At 41.2% G+C, this 24,130-nt stretch overlaps 1 protein-coding gene across 4 annotated transcripts in view; it reads left to right on the top strand.

The window, feature by feature from the left end:
• The window catches only part of prdm11 (PR domain containing 11), a 29,726-nt gene that overhangs the window by 3,595 nt on the left and 2,001 nt on the right, over positions 1 to 24,130 (top strand). The window contains exons 4-8 of one of the 4 annotated variants that reach the window (XM_014123992.3): positions 2,422 to 2,681; positions 3,060 to 3,127; positions 3,401 to 3,588; positions 12,915 to 13,466; positions 14,157 to 24,108. In XM_014123992.3, the coding sequence (XP_013979467.1) occupies positions 2,422 to 2,681; positions 3,060 to 3,127; positions 3,401 to 3,588; positions 12,915 to 13,466; positions 14,157 to 16,315 (3,227 nt within the window). In that variant the 3' untranslated portion in view covers positions 16,316 to 24,108. Of the gene's footprint in view, positions 1 to 2,421; positions 2,682 to 3,059; positions 3,128 to 3,400; positions 3,589 to 12,914; positions 13,467 to 14,153; positions 24,109 to 24,130 lie in introns of all 4 variants that reach the window. The other 3 variants (XM_014123991.3, XM_014123994.3, XM_014123993.3) reach the window with 3 other exon arrangements.

Here is a 24,130-nt window from a genome sequence, read left to right as displayed (position 1 = left end):
CTTTTAAAAGATATCAATCGAAATATCAACTTTCAAATGCTCGAATTTTGAGAGAATCTGTCGCACACCCGAAAGTGCAGGAGATAAAAAGTAACACTGAAATTAAAAGGAATCTCCTCACACTCAGGATCAATGCACCATTTTCTATTTATTTAGGCTGAGTTTTCTGGCAGCCTCATTAAATAGTACCCGCAAAACACCAGTCTCAACGTCAACAGTGAAGAGGCGACTCCGGGATGCTGGCCTTCTAGGCAGAGTTCCTCTGTCCAGTGTCTGTGTTCTTTTGCCCATCTTAATCTTTTATTTTTATTGGCCAATCTGAGATAGGGCTTTTTCTTTGCAACTCTGCCTAGAAGGCCAGCATCCCGGAGTTGCCTCTTCACTGTTGACGTTGAGACTGGTGTTTTGCGGGTACTATTTAGTGAAGCTGTCAGTTGAGGACTTGTGAGGCGTCTGTTTTTCAAACTAGACACTCTAATGTACTTGTCCTCTTGCTCAGTTGTGCACCGGGGCCTCCCACTCCTCTTTCTATTCTGGTTAGAGCCAGTTTGCGCTGTTCTGTGAAGGGAGTAGTAAACAGCGTTGTATGAGATCTTCAGTTTCTTGGCAATTTCTCGCATGGAATAGCCTTAATTTCTCAGAACAAGAATAGACTGACGAGTTTCAGAATAAAGTTATTTGTTTCTGGCCATTTTGAGCTTGTAATCGAACCCACAAATACTGATGCTCCAGATACTCAACTAGTCTAAAGAAGGCCAGTTTTATTGCTTCTTTAATCAGCACACAGTTTTCAGCTGTGATAACATAATTGCAAAATGTTTTTCTAATGATCAATTAGCCTTTTAAATTATAAACTTGGATTAGCTAATTCGTTTAATCCATTTTAGTGCCATTGGAACGCCAGAGTGATGGTTGCTGATAATGGGCCTCTGTACGCCTATGTAGATATTCCATAAAGAATCAGCTGTTTCCAGCTACAATAGTCATTTACAACGTTAACAATGTCTACACTGTATTTCTGATCAATGTGATGTTATTTTAATGGACCCCAAAAAATTCTAAGTAACCCCAAATTTAATGGACAAAACATTTGCTTTTCTTTCAAAAACAAGGACATTTCTAACTTTTGAACGTGTGTGTGTGTGTGTGTGTGTGTGTGTGTGTGTGTGTGTGTGTGTGTGTGTGTGTGTGTGTGTGTGTGTGTGTGTGTGTGTGTGTGTGTGTGTGTGTGCGCGCGCATTTGGAAAGTGTTCCTACCCCTTGACTTTTTCCACATTTTGTTACATTACAGCCTTATTCTAAAATGGATTAAATGACATTTTTTTCCTCATCAATCTACACACAATACCCCATAATGACAAAGAGAAAACAGGTTTTTAGAAATCTTTGCAAATGTATTAATAAATAAAAAATAAAAAACGTATTTACATAAGTATTCAGACCCTTTGCTATGAGACTCGAAATTGAGCTCAGGTGTATCCTGTTTCCATTGATCATCCTTGAGATGTTTATACAACTTGATTGGAGTCCACCTGTGGCAAATTCAGTTAATTGGAAATTATTTGGAAAGGCACACACATCTGTCTATATAAGGTCCCACAGTTGACAGTGCATGCCAGAGCAAAACCCAAGCCATGAGGTCGAAGGAATTGTCTGTAGAGCTATGAGACAGGATTGTGTCGAGGCACAGATCTGGGGAAGGGTACCAAAACATTTCTGCAGCATTGAATGTCCCCAAGAACACAGTGGTGTCCATCATTCTTAAATGGAAAAAGTTTCGAACCACCAAGACTCTTCCTAGAGCTGGCTGCCCGGCCAAACTGAGCAATAGGAGGAGAAGGCTTGGTCAGGGAGGTGACCAAGAACCCGATGATCACTCTGACAGAGCTCCAGAGTTCCTGTGTGGGGATGGGAGATCCTTCCAGAAGGACAACCATCTCTGCAGCACTTTACCAATCAGGCCTTTATGGTAGACTGGCCAGACGGAAGGCACTCCTCAGTAGAAGGCACATGACAGCCCGCTTGGAGTTCGCCAAAAGGCACCTAGAGGACTCAGACCATGGGAAACAAGATTCTCTAGTCTGATGAAACCAAGATTGAACTATTTGGCCGGAATGCCAAGCAGCAGGGACTGGGAGACAAAGATTTTCAGCTGGCAGTTAGACACCGGAAAATGTTTCTGATTGACAGAGGGGGGGTTTGCATAAGCGCTTTGTGTTTTTTTTGTGGGACTGGGAAACCGGAATGTAAAAGAGCGTTATTAATCACATCCCATGCTTTTACAATAACGGTTCTGTTCCAGAACAGGGTAGATCCTTTTTGTTCCCAGTTCTGATTCTGTGTGTTCTTTCAAATAAAAGGAATGCTGTCAAAAAGTGATTTAATTCAAATGGATTTACCCAATGTCCACTTTTTTTTCAGTCTGTGAGGAGTGCAAAGAGTATTTCTTGGAGGAATGCCCAAACCATGGTCCTCCGGTCTTTGTGCCAGACACACCAGTGGCACTGGGGGTGCCCAACCGGGCTTCCCTCACAGTGCCCTCGGGAATAGAGCTCGTCCGGGAGGAGGAGGAGGTGGATGTGTGCTGCATAGATGCGGGCATCCCCAAGGGGGCACTCTTTGGCCCGTATCAGGGGGAGTTGGTATCTAAGGACTATTCCTCAGGGTTTTTCTCTTGGATGGTGAGTCGAGCAACATCCCCACTCTCTTAGGTGCAGCATGTGGTGCAGGGACTTTTCCTGGAAGTCATCCAGTAACTTTCACAAAATAAGCATTTTAATTAACTATTAATAAATAAATATTTTATTATTTGTCAATGTTTTTAAGCATTTATAATAGCTTATTCATTTCATTAAAGTTTATTCATGAAAGTCATTATTAAAATGTTATCAGTGGTCCTAACCCAACTTTGCATGTTAGACATTTGTAGCCACATCCTTCAGTGTGATTAAGGCTTAAACATGTCTGGGATCTTATCTTTCTCCAGAGAATGTATCTCATCCTTGAGCTCTCATCTCTTCTAAAGCATCGACCACACCATTTCATCCTTACTCTCTTAGATCGTTGATGAGAACAACACATACAAATCCATTGATGGCAGTGATGAAACTAAAGCCAACTGGATGAGGTATAATTTACATGTTGATCATACATAAACCTCTCAGTTTTGAGATTAGAGTTGAACAGAAACAGAGGAACTTAATCAGCTGTGACACTTTGACATCCGTGATGAGTATTCAAGGAACGTGAGAGGACAGCATATATGAGGGTTGTAAAAATCCGGTATAATTGAATTGGTTGACTGTATGTACATTGCTTAAAACATGTTGTATGCTGCAACCTATGTTGTATCAATGCCTTATGCAACTAAATGATATTTATGGGTTTTTGTTGCCACCAGGTATATACGTAATTCGTCGGATGAGAATGAGAGGAACATGACAGCCTTCCAGCATGGAGAACATATATATTTCCGTGTGTGTCGGCAGTTGTCGGCAGGAGAGAAGCTCCGTGTGTGGTACAGCGATGACTACATGAGGCGGCTACACAGTGTCTCGCAGGACAGTATTGGCCACAACCTGGACACAGGTGAGACGTCCCCCTGAAATGTATTTCAATTTGCTTCTCATATTGCTGCTCAAAATGACTGACTTTGAAAGAAATATCCGTCAGTAGTAAAACTAGTGTTATTTGTGTTCCATTGACTTCTTTTGGAGCGATTATGACGGCCAGTGTGGATCGGGGGAGATTTCGAATTCAAACAACACTGCACAATATTTTTGTACTTTTTCATTTCTTTTTGAATCTTGGATGGACGCAAAACCTGTCTCGGTCAGTACAATGATTTAATCCGATGCTAAATTCATAAGCCATTGAATAAGGTTTTCTTAAACTACAAAACATGAAATGTTCGTCACAAATTTCCTTGAATAAACTCAATTTAATTCAAAGCTCAAATGAAGGACAGTTATTATCCATGCTCCTTGAGCATCCTGGGATGATATAACTTCACCACGCGATGGTGCGATTGACTCCTTCATGCTGACCAAACCGTCTCCGTGTGCATCTGCATGCGCCATCGTATGCATGTTGACTTTGTCTATCCCCACCAGACTCTTTCATGACACGCAGGTTAAAATACCTGAACCAACTGTACATTTGGGGACAGGTCAAAACACACATGAAACATTAATGGAAATTTAGCTAGCTTGCTGTTGCTTGCTAATTTGTCCTGGGAGATGAACATCGGGCTGTTATTTTACCTGAAATTCAAATGGTCCTTTTTTAACAATCTTTTGTTGAATTGTGGCCCATTTTGAGTCACACAAAATTGTGTGTTCTCTACTCTGACAATTAATCCACAGATAAAAAGGGGAAACCTAGTTAGTTTTCTTTGATTAATCTCTTCTCGTTCATCTGGCTTCTTCTGTGGATTTTATATGGCGGTTGGCAACAAAGGTGCATTACCACCACCAACTTTCTATCACCAACGTGTGTATTATGGTCTTTCTATTAATGAAGGGGCCAATGTGTGACATCAGGGTCAACATTTCAAAATGATTAGATATACATTTGAAATATGATTTTCTTGCAGCTTCACAGGTGTAGTTACAGGAATAAACGTCTAGGTGGGCACAATGAGACCATAAATCTACGTAGCAACAACAAAACATCTACATGTCATTCAAAATGTCCCAAGAAACATGGACACCGCGTGTTTCTTCGTCATGCCTTGTTGCCAGTTCTTTTTGTGCTTTAGTCAACGTCTCTATCATTTATAACCATGCTAAACATTCCTGAAGAATGAAAAAGATAAACAACAGCATTTCTATGTTATAATAATTGATATAATATAATAAAACATATTTTGTTGGCAAAACCCATTATAGACAATAGAAATAACCAATAATTAAATTGCTATAATTAGTAAACTCTTCAGGCATTATGTGTGTGAGTCTGTGTCTGAAAACTAGCCATCAAATTCTTGCTTCCTCTGGCCTTGTTTCTTCCACTCCTTGCCTTTCCTTGAAAGTGCATTGTAGCCTGAGGGGAGGAACCTTCACTCTTCTCCCACAATGTGCTTTGAGAGGAAGGTGGGGAATGGGGGAAACAAAGAGGAGAATCTCAATTGAGATTCACCCAAGGACAGTGGAAGCAAGTATTTGACTGCTATTAAAGCCCCCATTAAGTCTTTGTCATTTTATTTAATAATCACTGTATGTCTAATAAATCACTGTTTATTTAATGAAAATAACTTAAGTATTTTTTTATCATTTATTTTCCTGAGCTTCCTTCTGCTCTTGAAATGCCCAGTCTGATCGTATAGGCGTTAGGAAACAAATGTGAAGATTTTTACATACATAGCCCATCCCCTTACCCAGATGAACAGTCATTGGTCTATTATAATTAGTTCACATTGTGATGTCATGATGTGGGCCAAAAGTTCCATCCCACCTGAACAGGCTGAAATTCCAGGCATTTTTTTCAAACAGCTCTTACACAAAAAGAGCATTATCATAATTTTCACAATCTCAGAGGGTTATTTCAACCTCATAGTAGGGCCAGGACTATACCAGTTTCGCGATACTCGTTAGCATCGTGGCAAGGAAACAAAATACTTAGTGGATTTAACTTCTTTAGGAAAACAGCCTTAATGTTGGAAACATGTTGTCATTCAGTCACACATTTATTTTCCAAGCTATAGCACACTATTTTACATACTTTGGTCCTTTAAAAACCTGCTGTGTTTGGTCTGCTTCGTGTTTTCATTTTTGCCATGGAAAAAAATATTGAGATACTGATATCATCCTGGCCTTATCGCTTAGCGTGTGTGTGTGTGTGTGGAAATATCATTTAAAAAAAAACCTACATCAAGTTTTTTTTAACTGCACTGTCCCTTCAACATTTTTAGACAGTGCCAGGCTGACTGACTGCGCTGCCATAATACCCATATCCTGTCTAGAAGTGGTAGGCCCCTACTGTCCATAGTCTAGACACTTGTGAAGATCTGAGAGGGCTTGATGGGTGGTAACATAGTGAGAGCTCCTCCTTACCCTCTGAAAGGGTTGGTGGAATTTTGGCTGTATTGCTTACACCTGTCCAGATCTCCACAAGGGTCTAGGGGTAGGGGATTGCTTCTGGCAGGACCCCACAACCCTCTGGTGGACCTACTGCATTGGTTGGATGTTTCATTCCATTGCTATACACACATGGATTTGCACAGGTGTAAACTGGACACACCCTTGGCACCCTATCAGGCTGATCAGACAGTTCTGGGTAGTTGAAGACCTGATGTAAACAGTGAAAGGATATATTTACATGTCTACTATTCACACCTTTGTTTCAGTCCAGCTATTTAGACTAACTATAGCCAGGGGCATATCTCTAGTAGCAGTCGACCGATTAATCGACATGGCCGATTTAATTAGGGCTGATTTCAAGTTTTCATAACAATCGGTAATCTGCATTTTTGGATGCCGATTACATTGCCATCCACGAGGAGACTGCGTGGCAGGCTGACTACCTGTTACGCGAGTGCAGCAAGGAGCCAAGGTAAATTGCTAGCTAGCATTAAACTTATCTTAATAAAAAACAATCAATCTTAACATAATCACTAGTTAACTACACATGGTTGACCATATTACTAGTTTAACTAGCTTGTCCTAGATTGCATATAATCAATCCGGTGCCTGTTAATTTATCATGGAATCACAGCCTACTTCTAAAAAAAAAATGTTAGCAGGCAATATTAACTAGGGAAATTGTGTCACTTCTCTTACGTTCAGTGCAAGCAGAGTCAGTGTATATGCAGCAGTTTGGGCCGCCTGGCTCGTTGCAAACTGTGTGAAGACCATTTCTTCCTAACAAAGACCCTAATTAATTTGCCAGAATTTTACATAATTATGACATAACATTGAAGGTTGTGCAATGTAACAGCAATATTTAGACTTAGGGTTGCCACCCGTTCAATAAAATACAGAACTGTTCCATATTTCACTGAACGAATAAACTTTTTGTTTTCGGATTTGACCATATTAATGACATACGGCTTGTATTTCTGTGTGTTTATTATAATTAAGTCTATGATCTGATATTTGATAGAGCAGTCTGACTGAGCGGTGGTAGGCAGCAGCAGGCTTGTAAGCATTCATTCAAACACTTTCCTGCTTTTGCCAGCAGCTCTTAGCAATGCTTGAGACACAGCGCTGTTTATGACTTCAAGCCTATCAACTCCCGAGATTAGGCTGGCAATACTATAGTGCCTATAAGAACATCCAATAGTCAAAGGTATATGAAATACAAATGGTATAGAGAGAAATAGTCCTATAATTCCTATAATAACTACAACCTAAAACATCTTAGCTGGGAATATTGAAGACTTGTGTTAAAAGGAACCACCAGCTTTCATATGTTCTCATGTTCTGAGCAAGGAACTTAAACGTTAGCTTTTTTACATGGCACATATTGCACTTTTACTTTCTTCTCCAACACTGTTTTTGCATTATTTAATCCAAATTGAACGTGTTTCATAATTTTTTTGAGACTAAATGTATTATATTAAGTTAAAATAAGTGTTCATTGTTCATTCAGTATTGTTGTAATTGTCATTATTATAAAAATCGGCCGATTAATCGGTATCGGCTTTTTTTGGTCCTCCAATGATCAGTATCGGCGTTGAAAAATCATAATCGGTCGACCTCTAATCTCTAGTCTAGCAATAGATACTGTTGTTTTTGCTGTATTGCATCATTGAATAAGATTATCAATGGTTCGGAAGCTAGTCATATACACTACATATATGAAAAAGTATGTGGACCCCCCTTCAAATTAGTCGATTCGTCTATTTCAACCACACCCGTTGCTGACCGGTGTGTAAAATCGAGCATACAGCCCTGCAATCTCCATAGACAAACATTGGCAGTAGAATGGCCTTAATGAAGAGCTCAGTGACTTTCAGCATAGCACCATCCTAGGAGGCCACCTTTCCAACAAGTCAGTTCATCAAATTTCTACCCTGCTAGAGCTGCCCTGGTCGACTGTAAGTCAAATCAAATTGTATTGGTCACATACACGTGTTTAGCAGTTGTTATTGCGGGTGTAGCGAAATGCTTGTGTTTGTAGCTCCAACAGTGCAGTAGTATCAAACAAGTAATATCTAACAATTTCACAACAATACACACATATCTAAGTAAGGGAATGGAATTAAGAATATATAAATATATGGACGAGCAATGTCAGAGCGGCATAGACTAAGATACTGTAGAATAGAATACAATACAGTATACAGTTCAAGTCGGAAGTTTACATACACTTAGGTTGGAGTTATTAAAACTAGTTTTTCAACCACTCCACAAATTTCTTGTTAACAAACTATAGTTTTGGCAAGTCGGTTAGGACATCTACTTTGTGCATGACACAAGTAATTTTTCCAAAGATTGTTTACAGACAGACTATTTCACTTACTGTATCACAATTCCAGTGGGTCAGAAGTTGACTGTGCCTTTAAACAACGATGTCATGGCTTTAAAAGCTTCTGATAGGCTAATTTACATAATTTGAGTCAATTGGAGGTGTACCTTCAAACTTAGTGCCTCTTTGCTTGACATCATGGGAAAATCAAAAGAAATCAGCCAAGACCTACCACATTCATCTGTACAAACAATAGTACGCAAGTATAAGCACCATGGGACCACGCAGCCGTCATACCGCTCAGGAAGAAGACGCGTTCTGTCTCCTAGAGATGAACGTACTTTGGTGCGAAAAGTGCTAATCAATCCCAGAACAACAGCAAAGGACCTTGTGAAGATGCTGGAGGAAACGGGTACAAAAGTTTCTATATCGACAGTAAAACGTCCCCTATATTGACATAACCTGAAAGGCCGCTCAGCAAGGAAGAAGCCACTGCTCCAAAACCGCCATAAAAAAGCCAGACTACGGTTTGCAACTGCACATGGGGACAAAGATCGTACTTTTTGGAGAAATATCCTTTGGTTTGATGAAACATAAATAGAACTGTTTGGCCATAATGACCATTGTTATGTTTGGAGGAAAAAGGGGGATGCTTGCAAGCTGAAGAACACCATCCCAACCGTGAAGCACGGGGGTGACAGCATCATGTTGTGGGGGTGCTTTGCTACAGGAGGGACTGGTGAACTTCACAAAATAGATGGCATCATGAGGAAGGACAATTATGTGGATATATTGAAGCAACATCTCAAGACATCAGTCAGGAAGTTAAAGCTTGGTCGCAAATGTGTCTTCCAAATGAACAATGCATACTTCCAAAGCAAAATGGCTTAAGGACAACAAAGTCAAGGTATTGGAGCGGCCATCACAAAGCCCTGACCTCAACACTATAGAAAATTTGTGGGCATTACTGAAAAAGGAGGTCTACAAACCTGACTCAGTTACACCAGCTCTGTCAGGAGGAGTGGGCCAAAATTAAGCCAACTTATTGTGGGAAGCTTGTGGAAGGCTACCCGAAACGTTTGACCCAAGTTAAAACAATTTAAAGGCAATGCTACCAAATACTAATTGAGTGTATGTAAACTTTTGACCCACTGGGAATGTGATGAAAGAAATAAAAGCTGAAATAAATCATTCTCTCTGCTATTATTCTGACATTTCACATTCTTAAAATAGAGTGGTGACTGTAAAACAGGGAATTTTTACAATGATTAAATGTCAGGAATTGTGAAAAACTAAGTTTAAATGTATTTGGCTAAGGTGTATGCAAACTTCCGACTTCAACTGTATATGAGATGAGGAATGCAAAATATGTAAACATTATTAAAGTGACTAGTGTTCCATTTATTAAAGTGGCCAGTGATTTAAAGTCTATGTATATAGGCAGCAGCCTCCAATGTGCTAGTGATGGCTATTTGACATTCTGATGGCTTTGAGATAGAAGCTGTTTTTCAGTCTCTCGGTCCCATCTTTGATGCACCTGTACTGACCTCGCCTTCTGGAAGATAGCCGGGTGAACAGGCTGTGGCTCGGGTGGTTATTGTCCTTGATGATCTTTTTGGCCTTCCTGTGATATTGGGTGCTGTAGGTGTCCCGGAGGGCAGGTAGTTTGCCCCTGGTGATGCATTGGGCAGACCACACCACCCTCTAGAGAGCCCTGCGGTTGCAGGCGGTGCATTTTCCGTACCAGGCGGTGATACAGCCCGACAGGATGCTCTCAATTATGCATCTGTAAAAGTTTTTGAGGGTTTTAGGTGCCAAACCAAATTTCTTAAGTGGTGTTATTGTGAAGTGGAAACGTCTAGGCGCCACAACGGCTCAGCTGCGAAGTGGTAGGCCACAGAAGCTCACAGAACGGGACCGCCGAGTGCTGAAGCTCGTAAAAAGCATCTGTCCTCTTTTGCAACACTCAATACCAAGTTCCAAACTGCCTCTGGAAGCAATGTCAGCACAAGAACTGTTCGTCGGGAGCTTCTTGAAATGGGTTTCCATGTCCGAGCAGCCGAACACAAGCCTAAGATCACCATGCGCAATGCCAAGCGTCAGCTGGAGTGGTGTAAAGCTCGCCGCCATTAGACTCTGGAGCAGTAGAAATGCGTTCTCTGGAGTGATGAATCACGCTTCAGCATCTGGCAGACGGACAATCTGGGTTTGGCGGATGCCAGCAGAACGCCTCCTGCCCGAATGCATAGTGCCAACTGTAAAGTTTGGTGGAGGAGGAATAATTGTCTGGGGCTGTTTTTCATAGTTCGGGCTAGGCCCCTTAGTTACAGTGAAGGGTCAGCTTAACGCTACAGCATACAATGACACTAGACGATTCTGTGCTTCCAACTTTGTGGCAGCAGTTTGGGGAAGGCTCTTTCCTGTTTCAGCATGACAATGCCCCCGTGCACAAAGCGAGGTCCATACAGAAATGGTTTGTAGAGATCGGTGTGGATGAACTTGACTTACCTGCACAGAGCCCTGACCTCAACCCCATCAAACACCTTTGGGATGAATTGGAACGCCGACTGCAAGCCAGGCCTAATCGCCCAACATCACTGCCCGACCTCACTAATGCTCTTGAGGCTGAATGGAAGCAAGTCCCCACAGCAATGTTCCAACATCTAGTGGATAGCCTTCCCAGAAGAGTGGAGGCTGTTATAGTAGCAAAGGGGGGACCAACTCCATATTAATGGCCATGATTTTGGAATGTGTGCCGAGCAGGTGTCCACATACATTTGGTCATGTAGTGTATCAGTCAGCTAACCATTTACAGGAATCACAGTTCATTAATAAGTCATTACACACTAAATCATAATCAGAAATTGAGAAATGAAATAATTTTCGTACTTTGGCTGTTCAATTGTGTGCCGTTTTACACCAGTTCTTTATCACTTGACTGTCATTCAGGAAATCCTTTCCTGAATTAGCTGTTGCACGATAATTTCCCCACATAACTAAACAGCTCACCCAACAACATCAAATGCTCACCCAACTACTATTATGCTTAATTATTGAAGAACCCCATTAATGACAGTATACATTTTGGTTTGATTCATCTTGTTAAAGTTACTCTTTCTGTTAGAAGCATTTGATTTTGCAATCCATACATTATTTTGGATATGTGTGCCATTGAAAACTGTTACGAGGTTACAGTGCATTTCCAAGATCGCCATACAAAAGAGTCCGACAGCAATATCCAGGAATTTTACAGGATCAAATTCAGTGTGTAATTCAATTGTTAAATGCTTAGTATATGATATAATGACAAACAGCAATATCATAAATGTAAGGAAAGAAAGGTAGTGTTTTATGTCACATGATTTCTACCAAATCTGTGAAGACTCCAAGCATGAGAAAGGGTTTAAACATAGGTTTATTATTAATGACTTTGTAATAGCTCCAAACAGTTGTCCTCTACAAGAAATGCGCACTTGTACCCGTTTTTATAGAAAGACCTATATGCTCGTAGACAACCAAAGAGTAGATGGGAGAGACAGGACTTGCAGCGCGGTCAAGCGTCTAAAATAGAACCAAGTTCTATTTTAGCGCCTAGCTACGCAGACACCTGTTGACGCGCGAGAGCAGCTTGGATGAAATGATTGAACAACATGTATGTGTTCTTTTATTTTGCAACGCTCGCGCGCACTATGTGGCTGGTTTGGTCAGCATGCTAGACTCTTACATCCAGGGCTCAAATTGAGGGGGTGTGCCCTACATCCATGACAATATGTGAACAATCACCACTGGTTTCCGTCTGTACTCCAACAACCTGTATTTTAAAAGAATGGATTAGAGCAGGTAAAAAAAAAAATCACCAATGAGTAAACACTATTTCCATTGGGAAAAGCGTCTGCTATTTGACAAAACAGGTCTCTGATAATCTGGCATTGGGGATTAGGTCTACTCTAGCCAGTTGGTGCACCGTTGACCCACTTATGCTATATGAGTAGCTACATCCTACATCCAGATCCAAGCCTATGGTCTTAGTATTTTAATCAGATTATGGAAATTTGCCTGGGAAGGCAAAAACGTGGCAAAATCATATGGTGTATGTCTGATAAAATGAAAAGCGACGTCATCGGGATCATTTCAGTTGACATTTTATTCATATCTCCTTTGACCTTCGGCATTTCAAAACAATCTCTATAGGGCTGAAACTTCCATTCTGTTGTTTAAACCGTTGCCATTTTTAACCAGCAACAATACTCTCCAAGAGGAAAAACGTTCCGGATCGTTTACCTGCATAGGTTCTGCAGGTAAGCAAAGTAGGTTCTCGTTTTCTTATGCTGTTACGTTTATTTATAGGATAGAGAATTAGTCATTGTCTTTGTCTGAGGTTACTTTTCTTTTCATTCTGCTTGGTATTTTGTATGTTATCACATCCATGGTCATAGTACTAGTAGATGGCAATATTATACACCGGTGTACTTCTACACAGCTAACTCTGCACTGTTGTGTTCCAGGCCTGTTGACTGTTGGGAAATCCGAGGCCCAGGAGGAGACCAAAGGACCTGTGCTCAGGTCAGCTCTGCATGGCAGATGCAGCCTCAGCAAGCACACCAGCGAGGAGGGGGACGGCCAACCACAGGCCAAGAAGAAAAAGATCGACCTCATCTTTAAAGATGTCCTGGAAGCCTCTCTGGAGGCCTCCAAGAGCCAGGAAAACCCTCTGAACAGCACCTTCTCCATGAGGCGGACCAGAGCTCAGCGCGTCACGCTCACTTCCCAGAGTGGGGAGTCCTATCTGGCCCAGGAGGAATGCAAAGTGGCTGGTCTGGTTCTCCACCCATCAGAGCACCTGGAGGGGGGCTTTAATGTTCGGTGTCTGAAGATGGAGGATTCTGAAGACGACCCTGGTCAGATTCATGAGGAGCCTTCTACCTCGTTCTGCCCCAACTGTGTGAAGCTGAAGAGGAGGATTCGGGAGCTGGAGGCAGAGGTGATTCGTCTGAGGGGAGGAGACCAGGTGGAGGTACCACCCCACCCTGAGCTGGCACCAATAGATGAGCTCCAAGGTAGGTCACAGAGAGAAACCGAGCAGTGTGTCAAGGGTTATTTGGTGAGATTATTCCTCTGCTTTGTAGCACAGAATTTCAGATGTGACATTTTCTTCACATTTAATATTCACCTTCAATTAAGATTTGACTTCCCCATATGACAATCTTCATCATCAGTAGAAAAGCATGTTTTATTATTTTGGTTAGACTAAAACTGGATAAAAAACCCAAATAGTTCAATTAACATTGAATTACCACACAACAGGGTTTATGAGAAACTAAGTGTGTGAAATATGTGAGTGATTTCCTGCTTTTGATTTTGCGGTGGTGAATGTTTGTTTTTTGTATATTCCATTGGATTTCAAATAAAAATCTGTTTGCACGTTTTGTCTTTTTACTTTGTCTCAAATTAAAATCACATTAAATTAATTAAAAACTGATGTGTTCATTTCCGTGGTTAGTATTACCATGCATCATTGGTATTTTATAGTTTTAAAACAAATTATTCCTTTCTAGACACATTTTGGAAGTGTTTGATATTCTGTGGATTTGGTATAATATTAATCTGATCAAATTCCCTTAATAGGATGAAAAGCTTCATTCTTTTCCTTAGGTGGCGAATGAAAAGACATTACAGATACAGTAGAGATAGCATTGCTGAGGTTGTCTTTTGATGATATTAATGTTATATCCTATTCTTTTCAGCAGCTGAGGCCATGACCCCTATTCCCGTGGTGCTTGATGAGGATGATCAGGATGTGGACTCTGCAGATGAGTCCATCACTGCTGACCTCATGGTGGCTGCTGATGACTCCTCCAAGCTGTTGGCTGGGCCTGGCCGACGGATACGCCGCTTCAAGCAGGAATGGCTCAAGAAGTTCTGGTTCCTGCGCTACTCGCCAACCCTCAATGAGATGTGGTGTCATGTCTGCCGCCAGTACACCGTCCAGTCCTCACGCACCTCCGCCTTCATCATCGGCTCCAAGCAGTTCAAGATCCACACTATCAAGCTGCACAGCCAAAGCAACCTGCACAAAAAGTGCCTGCAGCTATACAAGCTTCGGATGCACCCGGAGAAGACAGAGGAGATGTGTCGTAACATGATGCTGCTGTTCAATGCTGCTTACCACCTGGCACTGGAGGGGCGACCCTTCTCAGACCTGCGAGCGCTGGCTGAGTTGCTCAAGAAGTGCGAGCTCAAGGTGGTTGACCAGTATATGAACGAAGGTGACTGCCAGATCCTCATCCACCATATCGCCAGGGCGCTTAAGGAAGACCTGGCGGAGAGGATACGCCTGTCGCCCTTCCTCAGTGTCATCATGGACGGGCAAAACGATGACTTGCTGTCAGACACCGTTGCCGTCTATGTGCAGTTCACCACCAGCGAAGGACCCCCTGCCACAGAGTTCCTCTCTCTACAGAGGCTAAGCGTTGGCAGTGTGGATGGCTACCTCCAGGCCATTGATCGGGCCTTTGCTGTGCTTGGTCTGAAGCTTCAGGACATGCTGGTGGCCGGTCTGGGGGTCGATGGCTCCAACATCTCCTCCAGTTTGAGAGCAAATCTGTACATTGCGGTACGGAAGAAGCTCCCCTGGATCCTCTGCTTGCCGGTCATGATCCATCGTCCTCACCTGGAGGTGCTGGATGCCATCAGTGGGAAGGAGCTGTCCTGCCTGGAGGACCTTGAAAACAACCTGAAGCAGCTGCTGAGCTTCTACCGGTACTCCCCTCGCATGATGGCTGAGCTCAGGTCTACCGCCCCCACGCTGTCTGAGGAGACAGAGTTCCTGGGAGATATACGAGCCGTCAGCTGGATTATAGGAGAGCCAAACGTCCTGAATGCCCTTATCAAAGATTACCTGGAGGTGGTGGCGCACCTCAAGGATATCAGCGGCCAAACGCAGAGGGCAGATGCAGCTGCCATCGCATTGACCCTGCTTCAATTCCTCATGGATTATCAGTCTGTCAAGCTAATATACTTTCTCTTGGATGTCATCGCTGTTCTTTCGCGCCTGGCCTTCATCTTTCAGGGGGACTACCTGCTGGTGTCTCAGGTAGACGCCAAGATCGAAGAGGCCATCCATGAGATCGGTCAGCTGGTGGACTGCCCTGGGGAGTATCTGCAGGAGTTTGAGGAGAACTTCCGCGAAAGCTTCAACGGCGTAGACCTGAATAACTTGCGCGTCGCCGAATCCAAGTTCCAATCCATCCGCGAAAAGATCTGCCAGAAGAGCCAGGGAATCTTGTCCCAGCGACTCGACATGCACAGCCGCACGGTGGTCAAGGCGTGCCGTGTGCTTGACCTCACCACCTGGCCACGCAACAGGGATGACCTACGAGCCTTCGGGGAGGAAGAGATCCTGCTAATTTTTGACCACCTTGAAGCGATCCCCTCGGCTGTCCGAGAGACGTCGCGGGACAGAACTGACGCTCGGGGCAGCCTGCTGGTGGAGTGGAGGGACCTCAAAGCCGACTACTACAGCATGAATGGCTTCAAGGAGGTGGTCAGTCAAATCTCCAGGCACAAGCAGCGCTTCCCTCTGCTTAACCGCATACTCCAAGTTGTCAGGGTCTTGCCCACTTCCACCACCTGCTGTGACAAGGGCCGGGGGTCCCTGCAGAAAGTGCGCAAGAACAACCGCTCAAGGCTGACGCTGGACCAGATGAATGACCTACTGACCCTTGCAGTCAACGGGCCGCCAATAGCAAACTTCGATGGCAAGCGACCATTGGACAGCTGGTTTGAGGAGAAGTCTGGCAACAGCTATTCACTCTCAGCCGAAATGCTGAATAGAATGTCGGCTAATGAACAAAAGTATGTTCTGCACAGCATGGATGTGAACACAGAGTTCTATCCTGATATTTGACTGATGAGAGCCAGGGCTTTACTTCACTTTATTCCAAAAGCCATCCCGGGGGGAGGGGTGATCTGGGCTATAATGTGATTGGCCATACAAGTGTGCAATGGCCCTGCTGCTAAAATGGCCTGATCAGCATCACTTTAGAAAATGGAAACCTAGCTAGTAGAATCTGTTGAGCACACATTTATGTCAAGCTCAGGAGGCAAAGTTGGTCTTAAAAGGCAAGACAGCAAACCTGACTTAGTGAAAACAATCAGTTTGTATGAGTGTTGAATTTAAGTATGTGTAACATATAGCACTTATTTAGAGCATGTGCTGATCACTGGTATCAACTCTGTTAGAAATGGCCATTATCATTTAGTGGGGCTTTTAAAATCTGCAGTCAACACCATTTTTTGGAAAATGCCATAGGTTAATAGCTCAAGTATATGTTTTTTGTAACAATGCAAATTATTTCTCTTTCAAACAAGTCTTTGATTTCTATACATTTACGGTTTATTTTAAAAGTAGTAAATGTTTGGTTCAAATGACATTTATATGAGATTGTGCCATAACAGCATATTGCAAGGTGATAAGTCTTGATAAAGTGAAAGTTCACAAATAACCAAGGTGCTATGCCACACATCGTCACAAGAGATTATATGGTTTGTTAATGTGTTTTTTTTGTACAGGTATATACTGCTGTGGTGATTGATATTTCTTTTGTGGCTTTTATAGGTCTTAAAAGATTCCATCGGGGGAATGTATTCTTTTTTTAATTGCCTAAACAAATGTAGGTCTATTATTCATTATGAAGCAGGTAGTTTGGATGCTGATTGGATGAAAGGCGTGGTATATTAGACATTATAAACTGTGTGGTTCGAGCCCTGAATGCTGATTGGGTGACAGCCGTGGTATATCAGACCGTATACCACGGGTATGACAAAACATGTATTTTTACTGTTCTAATTACGTTGGTAGCCAGTTTATAATAGCAATAAGGCACCTCGGGGGTTTGTGGTATCTCGCCAATATACCACGGCTAAGGTCTGTGTCCAGGCACTCCTCGTTGCGTCGTGCATAAGAACAGAACTTAGCCGTGGTATATTGGCCATATAGCACACCCCATCGGGCCTTATTGCTTAAATATACCACGGGTATGATGCAAAATTACTTGTTTACTGTTCTAATTATGTTGGTAACAAGTTTATAATAGTATTAAGGCACCTTGGGTATGTGGTATATTGACCATACACCACACCTCTGGCCTTATTGCTTAATATTAAAGTATCATATTCATTTTGCAAGGTGAAGCTTATATAGCCATAAATTAGCCAAAAGTTTTCAATATATTGTTTATACTTTAAATTTCTTGCAGCATTTATTCTTGCATTTATTCTTAAGTATTTGTTTAGTAATACTTCTGCCAAATCATGTATGCAAGACAGGGTGCATTCGAAAAGTATTCAGACCCCTTGACTTTTTCCACATTTTACCTTATTCTAACATTGATGAAACAACAATTTAATCCATCTACACACAATACCCCATAATGACAAAGCAAAAACGTATTATTATTTTTTTTTTGCAAATGTATTAAAAATAAGAAACTGAAATATTACATTTACATAAGTATTCAGACCCTTTACTTAGTACTTTGTTGAAGCACCTTTGCCAGTGATTACAGCCTCAATTCTTCTTGGGTATGACACTACAAGCTTGGCACACCTGTGTTTGGGGAGTTTTTCCCATTCTTCTCTGCAGATAATTTCAAGCTTTGTCAGGTTGGATGGGGAGCGTCGCTGTATAGCTGTTTTCAGTCCTCTCCAGAGATGTTCGGTCAGGTTGAAGTACGGGCTCTGGCTGGGACAATCAAGGACATTCAGAGACTTGTCCCGAAGCCACTCCTGCGTTGTCTTGGCTGTATGCTTAGGGTTGTTGTCCTGTTGGAAAGTGAACCTTCACCCCAGTCTGAGGTCCTGAACGCTCTGGAGCTGGTTTTTGTCGAGTATCTTTCTGTACTTCGCTCCGTTATTCTTTCCCTCGATCCTGACTAGTCTCCCAGTTCCTGCTGCTGAAAAACATCCCCACAGCATGATGCTGCCACCACCATGCTTCACCGTAGGGATGGTGCCAGGTTTCCTCCAGACATAACGCTTGGCATTCAGGCCAAATAGTTCAATCTTGGTTTCATCAGACTAGAGAATCTTGTTTCTCATGGTCTGAGTCCTCTAGGTGCCTTTTGGCGAACTCCAAGCGGGCTGTCATGTGCCTTTTACTGAGGAGTGGCTTCCGTCTGGCCACTACCATAAAGGCTTGATTGGTGGAGTTCTGCAGAGATGGTTATCCTTCTGGAAGGTTCTCCCATCTCCACAGCGGAACTCTGGAGCTTTGTCAGAGTGACCATCGGGTTCTTGGTCACCTCCCTGACCAAGGCCCTTCTCCTCCAATTGCTCAGTTTGGCCGGGCAGCCAGCTCTAGGAAGAGTCTTGGTGGTTCCAAACTTCTTCCATTTAAGAATGATGGAGGCTACTGTGTTCTTCAATGCTGCAGAAATGTTTTGGTTCCCTTCCCCAGATCTGTGCCTCAACACAATCCTATCTCGTAGCTCTACAGACAATTCCTTTGACCTCATGGCTTGGGTTTTGCTCTGACATGCACTGTCAACTGTGGGACCTTATATAGACAGATGTGTGTGCCTTTCCAAATCATGTCCAATCAATTGAATTTACCACAGGTGGACTCCAATCAAGTTGTAGAAACATCTCAAGGATGATCAATGGAAACAGGATGCACCTGAGCTCAATTTCGAGTCTCATAGCAAAGGGTCTGAATACTTAAGTAAATAAGGTATTTCTGTTTAATTTTTAATACATTTGCAAAAAACGCAAGATGTGGAAAAGGGTACGGGTCTGAATACTTTCTGAATGCAATGTATGTCACTAGAATTTATTCACAACGAGTGCAATATGTATTATGATTTATGGCCAAATTCAAGAACCATTTAGAGGGGAAAAAGTTATCCCCATCTTATTATATAATTTACTTAATGACATTGCCAAATTAAGTAGTGGACAGAAAGTTTTGCTAAAATGCATTTTGCATATTATTTGTGGCTGCTACAGTTGTTGTCGTACATGCCAAAGTTTAGATTTCAGAAGGGTTTGTAAACTGGAATGTGTTGACATAATGACAACTTTCTTTGCTTTGCTTTTTGAAAACACTTTTGAGATAGTATACTTCATCAGTTATCTGAAACTCAGATCATTTAGGTGGAGTGAAATGCGTTAAAAATCCTAGGAACCACTAAATTTGCACCCGTGTTTGAATGAACTGTATGAGTAACTGTTAACTAAGGTTGATGGGATCATTTCTCTCATGTTGGTTCATGACTTTTTGACTTTACTGTTTGAAATGTAATTGAAATTGTGTATGTATTATACTTTTATATTCACTATATAAAATTAATAAGTGGCCATGCATTAATAGGCAAAGAATCTTTTTTCTTGTATATTGAAAGTGAGTTATTTGAACTTAATTTTGGATATTATATTGAACCTTTTGGTTGGTTTTAAATTGTCAACAATTAAATTACTGAAAGGCATATTTAAAAAAAAAAATATCTATTTAACCTTTATCCAGGCAAAATAATTAAGAACAAATTATTATTTACAATGACGGCCTGGCATACCAGTCTGAGCCAGACTGCTTTAAGCCTGTGATTTCGCCTTTAAATTAATTACTGTAGTAATTTTAAGAGGTACGCACACTTGCTTGTTTGCATGGTTGTTGTACTGTATATGCACCACGATTGTAATCTTCAAATTATTACATGCCAATTTAAATAACATGCATTCTTCATATGTGGTATGTGTTTTGGGTGGATGTATAGACTATTACCTCAATGAGGTATGCTATGAAGTGTCACAAAAACAATTTTGCTTTCATTACTCTGTTTACTTCATGTATGGACTCTGAACGATAGATAGGCAGCTGTGTAATTCATGGGATGGGGTTGAGAGAGAGAGAAATTTTGTCAACTATCACTTCTTCACAACTGGAATCACAGCGCCAAAAATATTTCCCACCCCAATGCAAATATTCAGAGGAATGCTTTTTTGTGTTATCTTGGCCAATCATCTTTTTACTTAGCTTAGGTCGGGGTATGTAGAGTTTTTTGCTTATTCTATAAATGATTGTTTTGCACCTTATATGTTTATATTTCTGTGTACTTTATGTTAATGATTGTGAGTATGTCCACAGCAAATGTGCATGTTAATTCATGAGCCAAGACCAAGAAAAATAAGGAGTTCTTGATCCTAGTGCATCTAGATTTATACTGTCATCTATTTCAGATTTTCCAAACTGAGCTTGTACCAAAATTCTAATTCTAGATCTACATTTAGCCTACCATTTGATATATTGTAATATACACAATGTAGTTTTAACAAATGTATGTATGCACAATATTGTATGCAGCCAAATGAAAGTCAATCAGTTATACTGTGATATTAGTGTATTTCTTATACATTTTTGAGGGGGGAAATTGCAACGATTCCTTTGAATGGTTGAAATGACTGCACTCTTATATCACTCTGTTTTTGAAAAGGGATAAATTAACAATACAAACATTTACCTTTAATCGGTAACGCTTCACATTTAGGTACCCTTTAAGGGGGTTGTAAAGGGTTTACAAATAATGAACAAAAATATAAACGCAACATGTAAAGTGTTGGTCCCATGTTTCATGAGCTGAAATAAAAGATCCCAGAAATTTTCCATACGCCCAAAAGCTGATTCCTCTCAAATGTTGTGCACAAATTTGTTTACATCCCTGTTAGTGAGCATTTCTCTTTTGCCTAGATAATCCATCCACCTGACATGTGGCATATCAAGAAGCTTATGAAACGGCATGATCATTACACAGGTGTACCTTGTGCGGGAGACCTTAAAAGGCCACTCTAAAATGTGCAGTTTTGTCACACAACACAATGCCACAGATGTCTCAGGTTTTGAGGGAGCGTGCAATTGGCACGCTGACTGCCGGAATGTCCACCAGAGCTGCTGCCAGAGAATTTGTTCATTTCTCTACCATAAGCCGCCTCCAACGTTGTTTTAAAGAATTTGGCAGTACGTCCAATCAGCCTCACAACCGCAGACCACGTGTAACTACGCCAGCCCAGGAATTCCACAGCCGGCTTCTTCGGCTGCGGGATGGTCTGAGACCAGTCTCCTGGATAGCTGATGAAACTGAGGAGTATTTCTGTCTGTAATAAAGCCCTTTTGTGGGTAAAAGCTCATTCTGATTGGCTGGGACTGGCTCCCCAGTGGGTGGGCCTATGCCTTCCCAGGCCCACCCATGGCTGCACTCCTTCCCAGTCATGTGAAATCCATGGATTAGGGCCTAATGAATTTATTTAAATGGGCTGATTTCCTTTTATGAACTGTAACTCAGTAAAATCATTGTCTCATGTTGCGTTTTATATTTTTGTTCAGTATAGTTTAAAAACAATTCATTATTAATTAACATGTAGTTTAGAAACATAGTGTATAAGATATTCAGATTGGAATAGTCATTTTGTCAAATAGTGTGATTATGCAGCCAGAGGCATCATGCCCAAAGTGAGCACAGGGGCACGTGCCCCCTCAGATTTGTCCTGTTGAAAAATAAATACAAAAATATACATTTTTTTTGTTGTTTCTCTTTAAAACTGCTAGCCACCTAGCAATATTATGAAATTGGCTTTAGTTAGCCCAGATAGATTCCCAACCTCATAACTAGCTACCAAGAAGACATTTCAGGCTATCAGTGAAGTTCGAGTAGCTAGCTTGTCTAACTATCTTAGCTCGCATGCCTGTTGGCAAGGTCGGTAGACTTTAGAAAAGCAAACATTTTACTAAATGTACTGAATAAGACTTGCATTCCTTTCAATCTTTGCAGAGAAGCATTTATTTTTTTTTTTTATTTTTTTTTTTAAAGACATCAGTCAGACTGTTCAAGACATATGCTTAGATATGCAGAAAAATATATATTTTTTACATAGACTTAAACATAATGATTATGGCTCTAGATTGCAGGAAAAAGGGTGTTTCAGGTGTTTGAAAAAGTGAAAGTTCTTAAATTTACAGAGGGGGCCTAGCCCCCCTATGGACCACTCCCCCAGCCATCCTCACATACTTTGTGCCCTCTCAGATTTTTGAGGTGCATGATGCCGCTATACCATTATTAATAACCATAGTAGTTGATTACAGTGCACAACTCCCATTAAAGGGTACTTCATGTAAAATGATACTAATTAATCTAACAGTTCAGCGGTACCTGTTTGGATACATTTAACACTGGAAACATATAAACCTGTCTGTGAACATGAGTATAACGTGTACATATATATATATATATATATTCATATGACATGTATACATGAAAATATGAAAATGTATAGACCCCCTGTAATTGACATTGTAAGAATATCTATATGGCGCAAATAATTGTTTAATAAAATATTTTCCATGGTATTTTAACTATTTGTTCATGAAGAAACTATTGTGCTCAAAGCAAAGCTTTGTCTGGATAGTTTAATTTCAATCATGAGGTTCACAAATCAAGAGGAAACTAAGCTGAAGTAATGATTTATTTCTTAAGTCGTTTTATAACTTATTTTTTATAGAGATTTCATTGTACAAAATAATGCTCTTGTTCTACATAAACCCAGCATCATGTAGAATAGTATACATGCCTACAAGCAAGAGGCCAATCAAGTAGTCTTTGTTGAGGCCCATCAATAGCGATAAGTGGCTGGGCCAATTATTTTGTCGTCATAACGTCCACTTTGTCTCGAAAGAGTGCAGATGGCATGGCTTTCTTGCATTAGTTAACCATTTGTTACATTAATTGCATAAATCGCATACAATTACTTCTGTTCCCTTGGAAGAAAAAAGTGTTCTCAATGCAATATTGTCAAAAGCACAAACTGATATCAATCACATTCAAATGCTTACACACGAGACCCATACAGAGGTGAAGAATTGGACTTCTAGATATCTGTATACAGAACACAGATGGACACTGAACATACAGTATGCCTTTTGTTAACACCAGCTGGGCGTACTGAAAAGATGTCTGAATAACCAGTGTGTCATCCCCAGTGACTGGTAGTTCCCTATCCAACTTTAGGCAGGCAACGCCAATACACAAACCATTGCCATTTCTAAAAAGATTTTAGGTATATAAGGATTTTGCTGATCATATGAAACACTCCATATTCCAGCAAATGCATATGAAATGTTGACAGTCGCTTGTAGGCTACCTTCCAGACCAGTTACTTAATAGTGCAGGGTACTCTGTTGCCCTAGACTTTGCTACATTGTTGTTGGAGGGATAATGTTCCCAGGGAGCAACACACATTCGTAATAACACAAGGTACTTGAATTAATGAAGTACATTTTTTGAATTTTGACGGATCGGTTTGTTTTCTAGCTGAGGTACAGCAAAGTGACCAAGGGTACCCTTTTCATAGGTTGGCCTGAAAACTAGAGTAAGGAAAGTAAAATACATCTTGATATGACATTTAATAAAATGCGCATACAATTATATTTGTATTCTGGGTGCACGTTTTGTTGAAATATTATCCATAGAAAGAATGCCAGAACCAATAAGACACAATTGAACAGTTCCTCTGGGGGCTGGGGGAGGAGCTGTGTTTGACAGAGAACCTTTGTACTGGACAAAGAAGTCTTCATATTAGATAGATCAGCCTGACTGCTGCCGGTCATTTAATGCTGAACTTGGAGGAGGCATAACGCTAATCAGTAGAGTAGGTGTGAGTATTGATTGTATCCTAG

The sequence above is a fragment of the Salmo salar genome, chromosome 10, assembly GCF_965601325.2.
Source record: "Salmo salar chromosome 10, fSalSal1, whole genome shotgun sequence".
Classification (NCBI taxonomy): Eukaryota; Metazoa; Chordata; class Actinopteri; order Salmoniformes; family Salmonidae; genus Salmo; species Salmo salar.
The sequence above is the reverse complement of the archived record's forward strand: the minus strand, read 5'-3'. Positions and strand labels throughout refer to the sequence as shown.